We start from the raw sequence: 16223 nt of genomic DNA, 5'->3' as shown, positions 1-16223 counted from the left end.
GGCCAGGCCCCTTTTCTTTCTTCCTACTCTGTTCAATGCCACTGTCACAGCCAGGGGATTTGCTGCACTGCCAGAAACATAGATTTGGGAGGCGCTGATGAGGAACCCACAAGCTTCAGCAAGTGACTGCCCTTCTCTGCCTCAGTTTCCCCATTGTAAAATGGGGATGACACTAAGCTACTTCAGCAAGGATGTGGGTGGAGCACAGAGAATGTGGGTGTGAGCAGGAAAATCAGCCAGGTAGTTTAGCCCAGAGGTGGGCAAACCAGCTCACGGACCATATCCAGCCCGGCCCCTGAGCTAGGCCCCGTCCCCTGCCCTCCTGTTCCCGCGCCCCCGCAGCCTCAGCTCACTGTGCCACCGGCACAATGCTCTGGGCGGCGGGGCTGCGAGCTCTTGCCAGGCAGCGCAGCTGCAGAGCCGTGGCCTGACCCGGTGCTTTGTGCTGCGCGGCTAGCTCCAGCCAGGCAGCACGGCTGCTTGTCCTGGTGCTGTGGGCAGCGCGAAGGTAACACCACCAGCCACCGGCGCTCCAGGTAGCGTGGTGAGGGGGCAGGGAACAGGGGAGTTCAGGGTGGTGGTCGCAGTGGGGGTGTGGATAGGGGTCAGGGAGGTCAGAGGGTGGGGAACAGGGGGGTTGGATGGGAGCAAGGGTCCTGGGGGGGCAATCAGGAAGGACGGGGGTTGGATGGGGCAGCGGGGGCAGTCAGGGAGAAGGGGGGTTGGATGGGGCAGGGGTCCTGGGGGGGGGCGGCAGTCAGGAATGAGATGGGGTGGATGGGGCAGTGGTCCCGGGGGGCCATCAGGGGGCAAAAAGCAGTGGGGATCGGATAGGGGGCCGGGCCATACCTGGCTGTTTAGGGAGGCACAGCCTCTCCTAACCAGCCTTCCATACAATTTTGGAAACCCGATGTGGCCCTCAGGCCAAAAAGTTTGCCCGCCTCTGGTTTAACCCTTCTGCACTGGAAACCAGATGATCGTAATGGGCAGGAGCTCTCTTGATTCACAGAGTCTGAGGGCCCAGTATGTCTATCAGGTCCAACCTCTTGTAGAATGCAGGCCAGAACAGGTCCCCCAGCGATTGCTGATGTTGTGGGAATGATTCTTTCCCTCTCGTGTCAGCGAGTGCTAGTGAGCCCAAAAAGTTGTGACTGAACTGCAGCATGTGTCTACACACGTCTGTGTCACGTGCAGCACGGTGAACAGCAGCAGCAGGTCCCACCAGAATTCGTGGTGAAGTTGATCAGTTTCAGGCCCTGACGCCGCCTTGGTCTCTCCTGTTCTCTGCCTGCGGCAGGCCTCAGTTTAGGCTTCCCAGGACTGAAAGGCTTTAGTCAGACCTAAGTTATTGGGGTCAATACAGGGGGAACGACATAAACATTTAATAGGGGTCAGACTTGAGGGTCCCCTCTGGCCTTAAATGCTGCAAAAGAAAGGTCCTTGGTTCAGCAAAAGGGGGCTGCTAGGAATGCGGAGAACAGATCTATTCAAACCTGGGGTGATCGTGTCACTCTTAATAATCAAACTGCTTCCCCTTAGCAGAAGGTGCTTATGGATCTCACCAGGAACCAGAGCTGTTCCCCTCCGAAAGACACTTGCCTCTGCGACATTACAAAGTCCTGGGTAGCACGTGCCATGAACCAATCCATTAGATCGGTGCCTTAAAAGGGAAATGTAAATAATCACAGCGGCTGAGTCCCCCCCGCAAACCTCAGGATTTTATGTGCTCATAAGACTATTTTTCTTTAGCTGGGTGAGTTTTCGTTCAGCCCCTGGGCTGGAATATCAATATCGAACTCATTCTAACCGCTGGCCTGCCTGCAAGCCAAGAAGGGGAATATGCAATTATATCTATTTATAACATGTGAGCCAAAGGCTGCTGCACAGCGTTTGCTTATGAAATAGAAGACTTTCTGTGCTTGCTTTGGGCTGGAGTTCCATTCACTGCCCCCCTCTCCTCCCTGCACCCTGGTGCTTTCCGATGCCTCTCACTGGAGGACATTCAGTCTAGTGCAGAACAAGAGAGGGCCTTAAAGCACCAGCTACCTCCCTGTGTCCAAGGATCTCCAGGGCAACGATAATTAGAAAGGTTTCAGAGTAGCAGCCGTGTTAGTCTGTATCCGCAAAAAGAAAAGGAGGACTTGTGGCACCTTAGAGACTAACCAATTTATTTGAGCATAAGCGTTCGTGAGCTACAGCTCACTTCATTGGATGCATTCAGTGGAAAATACAGTGAGGAGATTTATATACACAGAGAACATGGAAAAATGGGTGTTTATCATGCACACTGTAAGGAGAGTGATCACCTAAGATGAGCTATTACCAGCAGGAGAGTTGGCGGGGTGGGGTGGGGTGGAAGAAAACCTTTTGTAGTGATAATCAAGGTGGGCTATTTCCAGCAGTTAACAAGAAGTCTGAGGAGGGGTGGGGGGAAATAAGGCGAAATAGAAAAGGAGTACTTGTGGCACCTTAGAGACTAACCGATTTATTTGAGCATAAGCTTTCGTGAGCTACAGCTCACTTCATCGGATGTTGCATCCGATGAAGTGAGCTGTAGCTCACAAAAGCTTATGCTCAAATAAATCGGTTAGTCTCTAAGGTGCCACAAGTACTCCTTTTCTTTTTGCGAATACAGACTAACACGGCTGCTACTCTGAAACCTGTCATGGGGAAATAGTTTTACTTTGTGTAATGACTAAACCACTCCCAGTCTCTATTCAAGCCTAAGTTAATTGTATCCAATTTGCAAATTAATTTCAATTCAGCAGTCTCTTGTTGGAGTCTGTTTTTGAAGTCTTTTTGTTGAAGAATAGCCACTTTTAGGTCAGAAATCGAGTGACCAGAGAGATGGAAGTGTTCTCCGACTGGTTTATGAATGTTATACTTCTTGACATCTGATTTGTGTCCATTTATTCTTTTAAGTCCAGACTGTCCAGTTTGACCAATGTACATGGCAGAGGGGCATTGCTGGCACATGATGGCATATATCACATTGGTGGATGGGCAGGTCAACGAGCCTCTGATAGTGTGGCTGATGTGATTAGGCCCTATGATGGTGTCCCCTGAATAGATATGTGGGCACAGTTGGCAACGGGCTTTGTTGCAAGGATAGGTTCCTGGGTTAGTGGTTCTGTTGTGTGGTTGCTGGTGAGTATTAAATCTCCTCACTGTATTTTCCACTGAATGCATCCGATGAAGTGAGCTGTAGCTCACGAAAGCTTATGCTCAAATAAATTGGTTAGTCTCTAAGGTGCCACAAGTCCTCCTTTTCTTTTTTTGCTAATTAGAAAGGAATGCATTCTTCCTCTGACCCAGCTGAGTTTGGCCTGCAAGCTGCTCTCCAGCCCCTACTTGCTATAGAATCCACAGTTACCATTTACTGCTGATCCCCCTGATTTCATCTCAGCACTTTGCAACCAGACATCATTTCCTCCTTAATTCAGAAGCCCTCTCATTATTATTTCCAGGGCAAAAGGATTCCAGCTGAGATCAGTGCCCCATCCTGCTAGGAGTAGAGCTGGTCAGGAGTTTTGTTGGAAAATGCCAATTTTGCAGAGATGTAGTGGGCTGACGTACTTCCAGTGAACCAACAGGCAGGGTTCTGGCAAGCACCTTCCTGGTCTCCAACCCACTCATTTGGTGGACTGCAGGGCTTCCAGGGCCCCTGCCACCAAGCAGGAAAAGTGGGAGCTCCAGTTGGCCCAGGGCCCTCAGCGTTCTAGGCTACCCTTTCTGCAGCTATGGACCCAGACCTATCCCCTGGAGTCCAGTCAGCTGGCTGCTCCAGTTCATTCGGAAAGATACTGAACCAACACAGTTTGATTTTGCAGCAAAATGAAAAAAATTCAGACTGTCCTTTTCCCTGGGAAATGTCATGTTTTTGAGATTCTGTTCCAATTTGGAACAAAAACTTGTTCAAGAGGTCAAAGAATTTCTGTGCAGAACAGAAATTCAGTCTTGACCCCTGTGAGGAGCTGCACAGACACACAATGAGAAACAGTCCCTGCCCTGAAGAGCCCACAATCTAAATAGACAAGCCAGATGAAGGGTGGGAAAACGAGGCATGTTCTCCCCATTTGACAAATGGGGACTGGAACAGATTTGCCATGGATTACACAGGGAGGCTATGGCAGAGCAAAGGATTGAACCCAGATCTCTCAAGTCCCAGCCTAGCACTTCATGCACCAGCCCATCCTTCTGCCTTTCCTCAAATAGTCAGTGTGTGTTTTTAATGGGGGAGGGGGAAGCTTTTGACTTTTTCAGTTTTAAAGACGAAAAAATTAAGAACTTTCCCCAAGGGTCAGAGAAATGAATGCTGGAGACTAGAACCTAGCAACCCCAGTGATCAAGTGCCTTCCAACTAAGCTTGGCAGAATTCAAGCCTTCTGGGTTTTTTACAATTTCAACGGGACATATCAATGTTTAGTTTTTTAAGCATTTTCCCCCCCAATTTTTATTTATTTAAATTTTCACATTTGTGGGAAATCAGTGGGGGCAGGTTTCAAAGGGGGCTCAGACAATAATTATTTAATAACCGTAGATGTTGAGCTTCAAAAAGCGAGATCTGCGTAACTGTTAAAACCCAAATTATGAACACCACATGGTAAAATATACAAAGGAAATATCCATGACTCAAATTCGAATAAAATCTCAGGCAGTATTTTTTTTTAACTTTGCCTGTCTGTAAATGTTGATAATGGACAGAAACTATGTGTTTGGTGAAATTGATAATTAATTATATTTACCGATATAAATCAAACCCTTCCAAACCTCCTTATAAATACCATGATATAGGCACCTCATTAGCCTGATGCCCTCTTTAACCACACAGCAAAGACAGAAGACTATCAAATACTGCCATGCTCACGACCCTCCGAATGACAAAACTTCAGCTCCACAACCCATTCACCACTCCCCCCCTCCCCTGAAATGCAGCCAGCCAGCACTGAGCAATTGTTTCCATTCATAAGGTACAGGGTTGGGGTGTTGGCTTACACAGAAAATGACCTTTTCATAAAATAAATTTCTGCAGGAAATGTCGGTTTTCAATAAAGTTTTTATTTGATTTTTTTTCTGGGGAATCAAACAATATCCCCCAATGACCCTGTTTTTCAATGAAAACCTGAAAATCTTTTCAAAAAAATGTTAACAAAGATGAAAAACATTTCATTTCCTGACCAGCTCCAGGTGCAACCTCATGGGAGGGGGAGGATGGATCCTCATCCCCTCCCCCACCGTTCTTACTCTGGAGGTGTTGCTCTGACCCCAAAAAATCAAACTTCCTGCAATTCCCCCACTCGGTGGCCCAATCCAAAGCTCACAAAAGCCAATGGAAAGATTCCTATTGACTTCAGTGGGCTTTAGATCCTGCCCTATACTGATTCCCATCTCCTCCTGAGATGGTCCCTCCAGCCCCACAAGCACCTGTGGTGTTCTCTTCTCTGCATCCTACCTCCTGTACCCTTTATTCCTTTCCCTCACTCTGCTCATTATTTCAGCCTGAAGCCCATTCAGAGTCCTGCACAGGAGCCGCCTGCACAGGCCTGAAGGGCTGCAAACCGGGGTGGAACAGAGCCGGCTGGCTGCATGGCTGAGAGCAAGCCAACAGAGTGGGGGATGGCACATGAGATGGGAACTAGCCTTGCAGGGACATCTATTCAGGCCCCTAAATGGAGGCCCGGGCCACATCTGTGTCATTCTCCAAAGCCATATGAATATTGCATGATGCCACCTGCCACAGCACCTACCTGCCAAGGTGCATTACATAGCTGGAGTCCCAGGACCGTGGAGGGAGCAGTGGGGGGGGAAGCCGGGCAGGCAACACATTTCAGAGCCATTTGGAAAAGGGGCACACACAGCAGATCCTCCTCCCCTGGGGCGTGCGTTGTGCTAGGGGAACAGCGGACTCAGACCCCGAGGCATGCACTGAGGGGCTGGGAGCGCAGCCAGTCAGCGATTGCCGAGGGCAAACGCACTTGCTGCACAGCTGGTTTCTGTTTGCAGCTCACCACTCGGCTTAGAGCTGGCATCACCTACCCACCCCACCCCAGAGCAAACGAGGGTCACAGTCCAGGAAGGATCTTCGCTGCCCTGCTGTGGGTTCCCCTGCATTAATATGAGAGGGGCTCTTAGCTCCCTGCTGAGACCAGCTCACCAGGCAGGGGTGGGGTGGCAGGCCTCAAGACCCGGGCTGCCAGATGAGGCAGAGCACTCAGGAGATCAGAGCTCTACGCTCTGATACCTACCTGGCTTGTGTCACTTTGCCGTCCCGTGCCTTGGTTTCCCCAGCTGTAGAATAGGGACAATCATGCCACCCAGCCTTCGAGAGCCACGGAGGGAAAAGCCCTCCGTGCATTAGCCTGTGATGGCCAAAGCACACGGGGTGCATTCTCTGAGGGAGCAGGTAGGCAGGTTTCGGTGGGAGTGGAGCCGGAACACAGCCCGACAGGTACCTCTGCATGTCATCGTTAACTCTTTCACTGCTGGGCATTTTATCACACATCCAGACAAGGTACTGTTGCCAGACGGAGTGGCTGACAATAGGGCAGCGGAGCTGTTGGTCCAGGTTTGCTGGCCTGGGGAGATAAACTTTGATGCCCTACCCGACTGTCACTGCTGCCCAAAGGAGGGAGGAGATAAATTCCCTTTCCCGCTTCTAGCTGCCAGAAGACCCAGTTACCCGCCTCCCTCCCTGCTTCTGTCAATAGCAGGTTTCACCGAGCATTTAGCTGTGGGGGCTACCTGACTTCGGTTTGACAGTAAGCCAAGGACAGTGCGCAGTGACGGATTTGGCCCTGCAGCAGAGTGGAGGAGCTACTGTGCATGGAGGATTTGTGCCAACCCCCCTTACTGAAAATGCTCCAGCAGGAGGGTTAACACAACCTACAGCCATGGAACAGCTTCTTCTCCTCTTGTAGTGCATTCTGCTTTGACCAGCCCTGCCAGGACTTTGCCCACTGCTGCTTGCCCTCAGGCCAGGGGCCAGCTTGCATTGACTAGAGCAGGTGGTGATGACTTCACCATTAACCCTGTAGTTTGCAGAGGAGCCAAGAGATCAGCAGACCCTTGGAGGGCACAGTACAGCTCTATTTCACCACCTGCTGCTGGCACGCATGGCTTCCTATGCCGCATGCCAGCTGGGGCTCTCCTGGGACTGCTGGTGCAGCCACTAACAGGCAGCTGGAGCTTGAGGTCTCTCCCAGGCCCCTGCTGCTACCTATTTCCTACCCACCCACCAGTGAAAACAGTCAGGAATACAGGGAATTCCCCCCTCACCCAGGCACTGAGAGGGAGCAGGGGCTGCTGGGACCTGCACCTCCCTGCTAAAGTGGGAGGGAAGCTGCAGGCTGCATCAAGGCTCCATGAGCCAGCAGCCCAGGAAGAGCATCCTATAAACCAGCTTCTGCTCACACCGTCCCCCACCAGACCAGATATACCAGCACGTGAGACGCTGGGCGGATCGGATCGTCACCAGGGAACCAGGTGGCAGACGGGAAGGCTGCACTTTACCGGTTGGGACGGTTTCCCCAACAGCAGCGTGCAGACAGCGAGCCTGGCGCCAAGGCTGCCTTCAGAAGACAGGCACCATCTCTAAACAAAGGAGAGCAGAAGCCACGACTCAGGGACAGCAGCTCCCACGTCCTGCTGTTGTCGTTATTTATTAGGGACGCACCATCCGGAGAGAGCAGCCAATGCGTATAGAATGGATATGAATGTGAAGTTCCCATGGCTGGGGCAGGGCTGGTCAAGCCCCTCCCTTCTGACTTGCCCGTCGGGGGACTGCCAGGAACACGAGGGGGCCCTGCCTCGCATGTGGGGAAGCCGGGCCCTGTGGGGAGAGACTGGGGCTAGAGGAGATCACTGGTGACCTGGAGCTGGGAATCCCTCAGGCAGGGAGAGGCACCTAGGGAGGGAAGAATGGGATCTACATCCACTGCACAACCTGGGAAACTTCCTTCCATCAGGGGATGGAGATTCGCATGTGGGCAGCAACTCTGTGGCTCAGACAGGCCAGGCGCCCCGGAACACCCCACCCGGCTGGGGCCCTATCTCTTGCCCAGCTCGCGAGCCCGCACGGTCGCGACCTCCACAGCGTTCATGACAGTGGCCCGCAGCGCCCCCTTCTCCAGCTCGTGCAGGGCGTGGATGGTGGTGCCGCCAGGCGTGCAAACGTCGCTGCGCAGCTTGGCCGGGTGCTCCCCTGTCTCCAGGATCATCTTTGCTGCTCCCTGCAAGAGAAGGCGGGCTCAGAGGAGAGCGGGGTGGGCAGGGGGCGGTGCCTTAGCGTTCTGCAAGTGTCCCTGCCCTCTGATCTGGGAAGCTGGGGGAGGGAGACCATGCTCCATCCAAACTGCTTCCTTCCCAGGAAGAGACGCAAGCAACTTCCCCACTCTTCCGCTGGCTCACTTCCACTGGAACAGAACCCAGGTCTCCCAACCCCCAACCTGGGCACCTTGCTCTGATCGCTAGACAGCGCTGCCTCCCGTTGTTATACATGGTGTGAATGCCATTAATACAAGAGTTAAGGGGAACCAGGCCAAACTCTCTTCAGAGTAATGCAGCTAATGTACCCCATTGTAAATTGCTGACCTGCTTCCTTACACTGATAGACTGACCTCTGTCAGTCTATTTAGCTTAATGAAGAGCAAGTTAAGGAGTGACTTGATCACAGTCTAGAAGTACCTACATGGGGAAAGAATATTTGATAATGGGCTCATCTGTCCATCAGAGGAAAGTCTAACACCATCCTATGGCTGGAAGTTAAAGCTAGACAAATTCAGACTAGAAATAAAGTCATATTTTTTTTTAACAATTAAGGTAACTGGCCATTGGAACAATTTACCAAGGGTCTTGGTGGATTCTCCATCACTGGCAGTTTTTAAATCCAGATGGGCTGTGTTTCTAACAGCTCTGTACTAGGAATTATCTGGGGGCAGGTCTCTGGCCTGTGTTAAACACAAGGTCAGGCTAGATAATGGTCCCTTCTGGCCTTGGAGCATATGATGCCTACAAGAAATTGGCCAGCTGGTAATGCACAGATTAAGGGGCAGCTGGCCCCAGGTGCCCTCTTCCCCAGTCTGTGCATGACACCAATCCTACCTCTTTGCTGTATCCTGCTCCCATGGTTTCGGTTTCTCTGACTGGAAGGACTTTGGGGGCAGTTACTGACTCTTCCTAGGTCTGTCCGGTGCAGCTGCAGCCACCTCCTCCCTCTGGTGGCCATGCTAGGACAGCCGAAGAGGCTTTGCTTCTTCCAGTTCAGCCCCATCGCGTCCTGGATGAGTCCCCAGGAATCTTTTGCACTGACTGCAACTGGTGGAACTCAGGATTCTCAACCAGCAAGGCCCCTACGGGTCCCAGAGGAGCCCTAACACACTTGGCTGATCACAGCACAGCTCAAATGGCAGAGTCCGTCAGAGAAGCTAAGGAGGTAGGAACCAAGGTGCGACAAGACAGCAACAGTTAAGGAATTACTGGAAAGGCAAATGGAGCCACAAGGCACAAGGGTGATACAGGAGTTTTCCCTAAGACTGAGGGCTTTTTCTGGGCACTTGCCGTATGGGCAGTAGCAGAGGGTGCTGCAGGCTGCATTGGGGAACCCAGGACTGGAATAGATGGGGGAACTGCAGGTCAGAAGAAAGGTGCATTGGGGACTGGTGGAGGGGGCAGGTCTGGAATACGGGACAATTAAGGGGTGGGTTAAGCAGGGGAATCTGAAGACTGAGAGAAAAGTCCAAACTTACCAGCAGTGTCTGGGCTGCAATTTTATTAGCCAAGGCACTGGGCATGCCCATCTTCACAGCACCTTCCGCCAGGGCTTCAGCAAACAAGTAAACCTGGAGCAGGGAAAGGCGACATTCAGGGAACAGCTAGATCATACTGCTGTTGCTTTCGGAGGATGGGACATGGAGGCAACCTAATACAGGAGCCAGCCTGGCAGTGCTGAGCCAGCAGACCCTTCCAAAAGCTGCTGGCCACCATCCGGATCCTGGCAGAAATCAGACGCCCATGAAGGGCGATAAGCAAGTTACAGGCAAGGGACTAAGGTCTCCAACTGGTCTCCATTAGACCACTGATTCCCAAGTCTTTATGGGCAACAGCACCAGTTACTAGACTAAGCTCAGCTGTAGCAGCCCTGGACCCCCGTGTGCTGTCTAACCCACTAGGGGGCACAGGCTGCCCCACTCTAAGATCACATGGTTTAGAGGCAGCCGAGGGTCTATCATGGGCATGAGCACACACTGCTCAGCAGGAGATGGGGGAGGGCACCAGGGATTCGTCGTTCAGGGAGAAAGGGGAGCCCAGGGTGCCCACTGGAGAAGCCTCAAGCGTCAGGACTGATAACCCAGAGCACTGTATTCAGCTGCAGAAAGGCCAGGGTGGAGGGAACAACCCTGCCCTGGCAGGGCTGGCAGAGGATTAACCGGGAAATACCTGGGGCTGGAGGGCAGCATTAAGAAACGCTGGCCCCAGCGCAAGGGCACTTACGTAGGCTACCCCGCTGCCACTCACGCCCGTGTGGATATCGATGTAGGACTCGGGCGTTTCTTCACACAGCCCGCAGGTGGACAGCAGGCTCTTCAGCAGGGCGGCCTCCTGCTCCCCAGCACAGCTCCCCCGGGCAAACACCACTGCCCCCTCCTGCACCATGCAGGGCAGGTTGGGCATGACACGCAGCACCTTGGTCCCAGCAGGGAGAAGCTGCAGGGAGAGACGGTCGTGACAATAAACCAGGAGAACACTGCTGCTGATGGGGACAGGTGCTGGGAGACAGCCCAGTGGTCCCCACGCAGGGCGTAGTATGTGCCTTAGGTCACAGGGGACATGAGCCTGGCAGGGTTAACCCAGCCCTTCCAGTGTGGGAAACCCACCAGGCAGCTCAGGAACTCAGCATGATTACCAGGGAAAGCCAGGACTGAGATCGCCGAGGGGCTGCAGGTCAGGATTGAGGGGCAGCAGCAAAGGGGTGTGTGTGTCTGTGTGGTCCAGGACTGGGATAACAGGGGGGCTGCAGGTCAGGATAGAGGGGCACAGGGGATAATACTCAGTTTGTGGCAATCATTTTACATCGTACAGGGAGGAGTGGAGGTGGGTGGGGAAAAAACCATTGACAGCAACTTAGGAAGGAGGGTTTGCTCAGCCCGGGGGGGGGGGGGGGCGGGGTCTGTGTGTCAGCTGATTGATGACAAGGAACACAGAGCCACCAGGGATTACGCTTGCTGGCTAGCGCATCTCACCAAGCAGGCTGGCGTATGCCTGTGCTGAGCTCCAGGGCTTTGGCTCCTCTTCTGAAATTGGCACAAACTGATCTGCTTGCTGGCAACCAGGACATGGCAGCCTGGCAGGGCTGGATTAAGGCATAGGCATGACAATCCCATGATTCCAGGAGCTGGGGCCCAGGACATGGGCCTATCTCACATTTTCAGCTTTCACTTAAAAAAAATAAAAGTCTCTAGCTCTCTTGACTGCAAAGGGAAGCTTGAAAACATTACCTGGGCATATCAGGTACAGGGATGGCTGCCTGAGTCTGCAGCGAGCCTGGGACAATAGCTCTGAGAGGTGTGCACTGCCCCATACACCTCGATGGACCGGATTACACCTGGAAGTAGCAAGCACCGCCCTTCCAAGAACAATAGTCCATGCGTGGCAGAAGGGGAAGAGGAGAGCAGGCCAGGTGAAAATACTGGGACCCCCCTTGCTACACCCCCCTGCCTCTCTGGGATGGAGAGGGTAGGTATCCCTAAGGGATGGATGCCCCCTGCAACTCCCTCCCTTGCCCCCACACACATTCTGGCCCTGGCTGTATACACACCAGACTCACTGGAGAGCTGCATGGATTTGGAGCGCTCTTTACCTACAGGTTTCAGAGGAGCAGCCGTGTTAGTCTGTATCCGCAAAAAGAAAAGGAGTACTTGTGGCACCTTAGAGACTAACCAATTTATTTGAGCATAAGCTTTCATGAGCTACTGCTCACTTCATCAAATGCATACAGGGGATGCTTTTCCACTGAATGCATCCGATGAAGTGAGCCGTAGCTCATGAAAGCTTATGCTCAAATAAATTGGTTAGTCTCTAAGGTGCCACAAGTCCTCCTTTTCTCTTTACCTACAGGCATTTTCCCTCTTATCCAGGCCATTGTATAAAAGCAAATATAAACCCTTCACACGCGTAAGTGCATGCCCCGGACACTCACCCAGCCAGCTGCCTCACAGTTTAATGGGGGGTGGGAGGGGGCAAGAGGGACCGTCAGACACTCACCTGTTGCAGGGCCTGAAGAGTGACTCCAGCGGCCACCGACACGATAATGTGGTCCCGGGTAATGGCAGGAGAAATCTCCTGCAGGACTCCAGGAAGCAGGTGAGGCTTGGTGGCTAGGAAGACCAGGGTACAGTGCTGCAGCACCTCACTGTTGCAGTGTGTCGTCCTGCAGCCCAAATCCTGCCACCCAAGGAGATGGGGCACCGTTAAAGGCCTGGAGAGGGCCGGCCGGCAGAGCGGGACAGGCTGGAATTCACCAGTCCAACGGCAGCACTCAGCACCCGCCTGCTCTTAACACGGTTTGTGACACTGAAACTCAGCCCTGTGCGGGGGGGAAGGGCCATTTGAGGATCATTTCATCCACTACTGGTGTGCACTTTAAACTGCAAGGCTGGGGTCCTGGGCTGAGCATTGACTCAAAGGAAAAGCCCCCCCCCCCCCCCCCCCCAGCTAATTCACCAGCCCCATTTCCCAGGGCACCTGGGTGTTCTTCGCAGGAATTTAGTAGCTTGCAGGATCTGATGGGATCACAACACAGTGGCATCAAGCACCGCTACTGCGTTTGCCTCCCATTGCCAGACATCAAGACACTATTAGCTCTTCCAGCCCCATGGAAGAGAGACTCAACGTTTCGCACGCAGCCTGCCCTTGCTCACCTGGAAGGCGCCCAAGTTCCTGTCAGACGGTGCGCTGGCCAAGATGTTAGCAGCTTTGACTTTTCCTTAAAACACAGAGCAAAGAGGGACTCGGCTGCGTTAAGATGCATCAAGACAACCCTGCGTTGCCTCCAACTCACTCAGACGAGAGACCAAGACAAACCTGGTTGAACCTTGGAACCGTCACCCAGACCGGGCTGGGGCAAGACACCAGCCCAAGGGTGGTGCGCCCGTGCGTGAGATTCCCCACAGCTGTGAAACGCTAAGAGGCCGGAGGAGAGGCTAATGGCTGCTGGAGGAGCTTGCCACGCTTGGGCAAACAGGGGCCGTGTGCTCTGTGGGCAGCGATGCCAGGTGATTGCGGGGAACTTACTTTTACCACATGAGGGCACGGGTGCCAGCAGACCTGGAACGGCCTTGGTACAAGTGACACCTCTGCGGCGAGCACCAGGGGGAACAACCAGGCAGCTCTGCGAGGCCCTCGCTCCCCAGGGATCGGATCCCAGCGGCGGGGAGTAACCGGCCTGCGCAGAGACGCCCCCCGCAGGGGTGCTGATGCTGGGCACGGCAGGTACCGATCCTGGAACCGTTCGCACAGCCACTCCCGGGAGGAGGGGTGCAGCAGGGGCCTGGCCACGGCTGGCTTGGGGCTCTGGAACACAGGGCTGGGCCGGGCAGCTGCTCACGCCGGGATCCGTCGCGGGGCGGCTACACAGGGACCCCAGGGCTGAGATGCAGCCAGCTCTGGGGCGAGGCACCGGGCTACCCAGGGACAGCTCGCGCGGGGGAGGCCCTCTGCAGTGGGGCAGGGGCTGATGACACGGGGACCCCGCATGGAGTGGCGGGGAGGGGGGGGGGCCCTAGCATGGGGGGGGGGCTGGCGGGGAGGGGGGGGCCCTAGCATGGGGGGGGGCTGGTGGGAAGGGGGGGGGGCCTAGCATGGGGGGGGCTGGCGGGGAGGGGGGGGGCCCTAGCATGGGGGGGGGCTGGTGGGGAGGGGGGGGGCAGTCCCACCCCTCTCCCGCCGGCGCCGCCCCCCGCGCCCTACCTGCCCGCACGGCGCCCTGCGCCACCCCTTGGGCCATGCGCCCGGCCCCCACGAACCCGACCCGCAGCTCCCCGCGCGCCTCCATCCCGGGCCGCCTCCCGCACGTGAGCAGCCCGCGCCCAGGCACGTGGGGCGGGGCGGGGCGGGGCGGGGCTCCGTCTGCCTCCCCGGCACCGCCCCGCCCCCGCCGACGGGCGGGGCGCTGCCTGACCCCGCCTCCGCCTCGCGATTGGCCGCGCCGGGCGTGATGTCAGCGGGCGCCGGTTTCATAGGGGTCCCGGGAGGCGGAGCGCTGCTTCTCTAAGGGGGCGGTGTCAGGTGAGTGTCGTGGCTGGCCCACGTGGGGTCCCGATAGGGGCGGGGCCTGCCCGCCTTTTCCTCCCCACGTGGGCAGCGCTTGGGGGGGTGCACATGCTAACGGGGGGGGGGAGGCAGCTCCGCCCGCATCTCTCCCCAGCCCAGTCCCTCTCCCAGCGCTCCCCCCAGGGGCGGCGTCCTTCTCCCCATGCCGGGGGGGGGGGCGTGCAAAGCGGGGGGCAGATCCCCCCCCCATGGAGTCTGCACGTCACACCGGGGCAGCCCTGTATTTACGCCCCAGCCGTGGGCGGGGGACTGGCCCTGGGGCTCTCTGGCCCGTGCCAGGCAGGAGGCCGGTCTGAACGATGGGGTCGGGCCCTTCTGGGCCCCCCCCCCCCCCGCCCGCGGCCCCGCTCCCAGCCATACAGCGGCAGCAGCTGCCGCCCCGGGATTAGCGCCCAGAGCGCCCTGCTGCCCCCCCCCGCCCCGGGCCCTGCTGCCCCCCCCCGCCCCGAGCCCTGCCGCCCCCCCCCCCGCCCCGGGATTAGCGCCCAGAGCGCCCTGCTGCCCCCCCCCGCCCCGGGCCCTGCCGCCCCCCCCCGCCCCGAGCCCTGCCGCCCCCCCCCCCCGCCCCGGGATTAGCGCCCAGAGCGCCCTGCTGCCCCCCCCCCCGCCGCCCCGAGCCCTGCTGCCCCCCGCCGCCCCGAGCCCTGCCGCCCCCCCCCCGCCCCGGGATTAGCGCCCAGAGCGCCCTGCTGCCCCCCCCCGCCCGGGCCCTGCTGCCCCCCCCCGCCCCGAGCCCTGCCGCCCCGCCGCCGCCCCGGGATTAGCGCCCAGAGCGCCCTGCTGCCCCCCCCCCGCCCCGGGCCCTGCTGCCCCCCGCCCCGGGCCCTGCCGCCCCCCCACCGCCGCCGCCGCCCCCGCCCCGGGCCCTGCCGCCCCCCCCCCGCCCCGGGATTAGCGCCCAGAGCGCCCTGCTGCCCCCCCCCCCGGGCCCTCCCGCCCCCCCCTCCGCCCCCGGCCCGGGCCCTGCCCCCCCCCGGGCCCTCCCGCCCCGAAAGGGTCGTCTGGTCCTGCAGCCACTGGCTCAGGCCGGGGCTGTGGCCGCAGCTTCGTTCCGCGGCCAGTCTGTTCCCCTGCAAGCTCTGTCAGGTCGCTGTTCAAAGACCCCGAGACCCCAGGTCGCGTGGCTAAAGCCGGGGACTAGGAGTCGGGGCTCCTGGGCCCTGTTCGAAGGCCTCCGGAAGCGTGCTGCTCTTGGCTAAAAAGAATCCAAAGGGGTTAAATGTTAAGGGAATTAGTTGAGGCCCAGAGCCTACCAAGAAGGAGACGTTTTCTCATTAAAAGGATATCTTGGATAGGGAAGAGCGTGCAGCCTGGGAGCCGATCTCCATTGCTCCTGGGTGGCTTTAGCATCGTTAATGTTACCATCCAATCTGTGACATGAGAGCTGCGATAGCAGGCACGCAGCGGCACCATCATGGCTAGCTACCCGAGGCTCCTACCCTCGCAGCCTGGCTCACTTCGCTTAAAACCAGCTGTAGGAAAATCTGGAGAACGTATCCGAATGTTACCTCACTGAGGGCCACGTTGCCAGCAGCATCTAGGAGCATAACGTTCTGTATAACGGAGAGACCGGGGTGGATGCATGCAGTTGTGTGGCCTGTGGAGACTCTAGGTCCCACCCAGCATGTATCAACGTGGGACTTTAGCATGCTGGGGCTGTTAGTTTCCATGAGCCCCAGACCCTCTGTGTTAGATCTAGCTATCTGACCATTAATCTTCCTCTCCCGGATGCCCCTAGGACATACACAGGAAGAAATCAGGGAGAAACCGTAAGCCCCTGGGCACCTCTCAACTCAGTGTCACGGACATCTCTGTTATTTATTTGTATTGTTGCAGCACCTAGGAACCCCAGATGTGGCATTGTCTGTGTTTGTGGCAGCCCCTAGCACACGTCCCTG

The 16223-nt window shown here is 56.4% G+C and overlaps 2 protein-coding genes across 5 annotated transcripts in view; one reads left to right on the top strand and one right to left on the bottom strand.

Moving 5' to 3' along the window:
- Window positions 1-5038: 5038 nt before the first annotated feature.
- On the bottom strand, window positions 5039-14089 carry PYCR3 (pyrroline-5-carboxylate reductase 3). Of its 2 annotated transcripts, XM_073329950.1 has the most exons (6): window positions 13963-14089; window positions 12915-12979; window positions 12259-12438; window positions 10489-10701; window positions 9744-9836; window positions 5039-8228 (listed from the first exon to the last, which is right to left on the bottom strand). In XM_073329950.1, exons 1-6 carry the CDS (start codon window positions 14045-14047, stop codon window positions 8046-8048), a joined length of 819 nt encoding a protein of 272 aa, XP_073186051.1. In that variant the 5' UTR covers window positions 14048-14089; the 3' UTR covers window positions 5039-8045. The 2 variants fall into 2 exon arrangements, with proteins under 2 accessions (XP_073186051.1, XP_073186052.1); XM_073329951.1 differs by lacking the exons at window positions 12259-12438; window positions 12915-12979; window positions 13963-14089 and adding an exon at window positions 11238-11428.
- The window catches only part of LOC140906292 (protein brambleberry-like), a 21487-nt gene continuing 18277 nt past the window's right edge, over window positions 13014-16223 (top strand). The window contains exon 1 of one of the 3 annotated variants that reach the window (XM_073329946.1): window positions 13014-13268. In XM_073329946.1, the coding sequence (XP_073186047.1) occupies window positions 13200-13268 (69 nt within the window). In that variant the 5' untranslated portion in view covers window positions 13014-13199. Of the gene's footprint in view, window positions 13269-14235; window positions 14281-15390; window positions 15441-16223 lie in introns of those variants that run through there. The other 2 variants (XM_073329948.1, XM_073329947.1) reach the window with 2 other exon arrangements.

The sequence above is a fragment of the Lepidochelys kempii genome, chromosome 2 (assembly GCF_965140265.1).
Source record: "Lepidochelys kempii isolate rLepKem1 chromosome 2, rLepKem1.hap2, whole genome shotgun sequence".
Lineage (NCBI taxonomy): Eukaryota > Metazoa > Chordata > Testudines > Cheloniidae > Lepidochelys > Lepidochelys kempii.
The sequence above is the reverse complement of the archived record's forward strand: the minus strand, read 5'-3'. Positions and strand labels throughout refer to the sequence as shown.

Excerpts from the sequence above, each read along its gene's own strand:
- PYCR3 (XM_073329950.1), bottom strand. The coding sequence starts at position 14,047 with ATGGAGGCGCGCGGGGAGCTGCGGGTCGGGTTCGTGGGGGCCGGGCGC. Across the intron at positions 12,980-13,962 it reads GCAGGGCGCCGTGCGGGCAG|GAAAAGTCAAAGCTGCTAAC; the intron begins GTAGGGCGCGGG and ends CTGTGTTTTAAG. Across the intron at positions 8,229-9,743 it reads TTGCAGCCCAGACACTGCTG|GGAGCAGCAAAGATGATCCT; the intron begins GTAAGTTTGGAC and ends CTTCTCTTGCAG.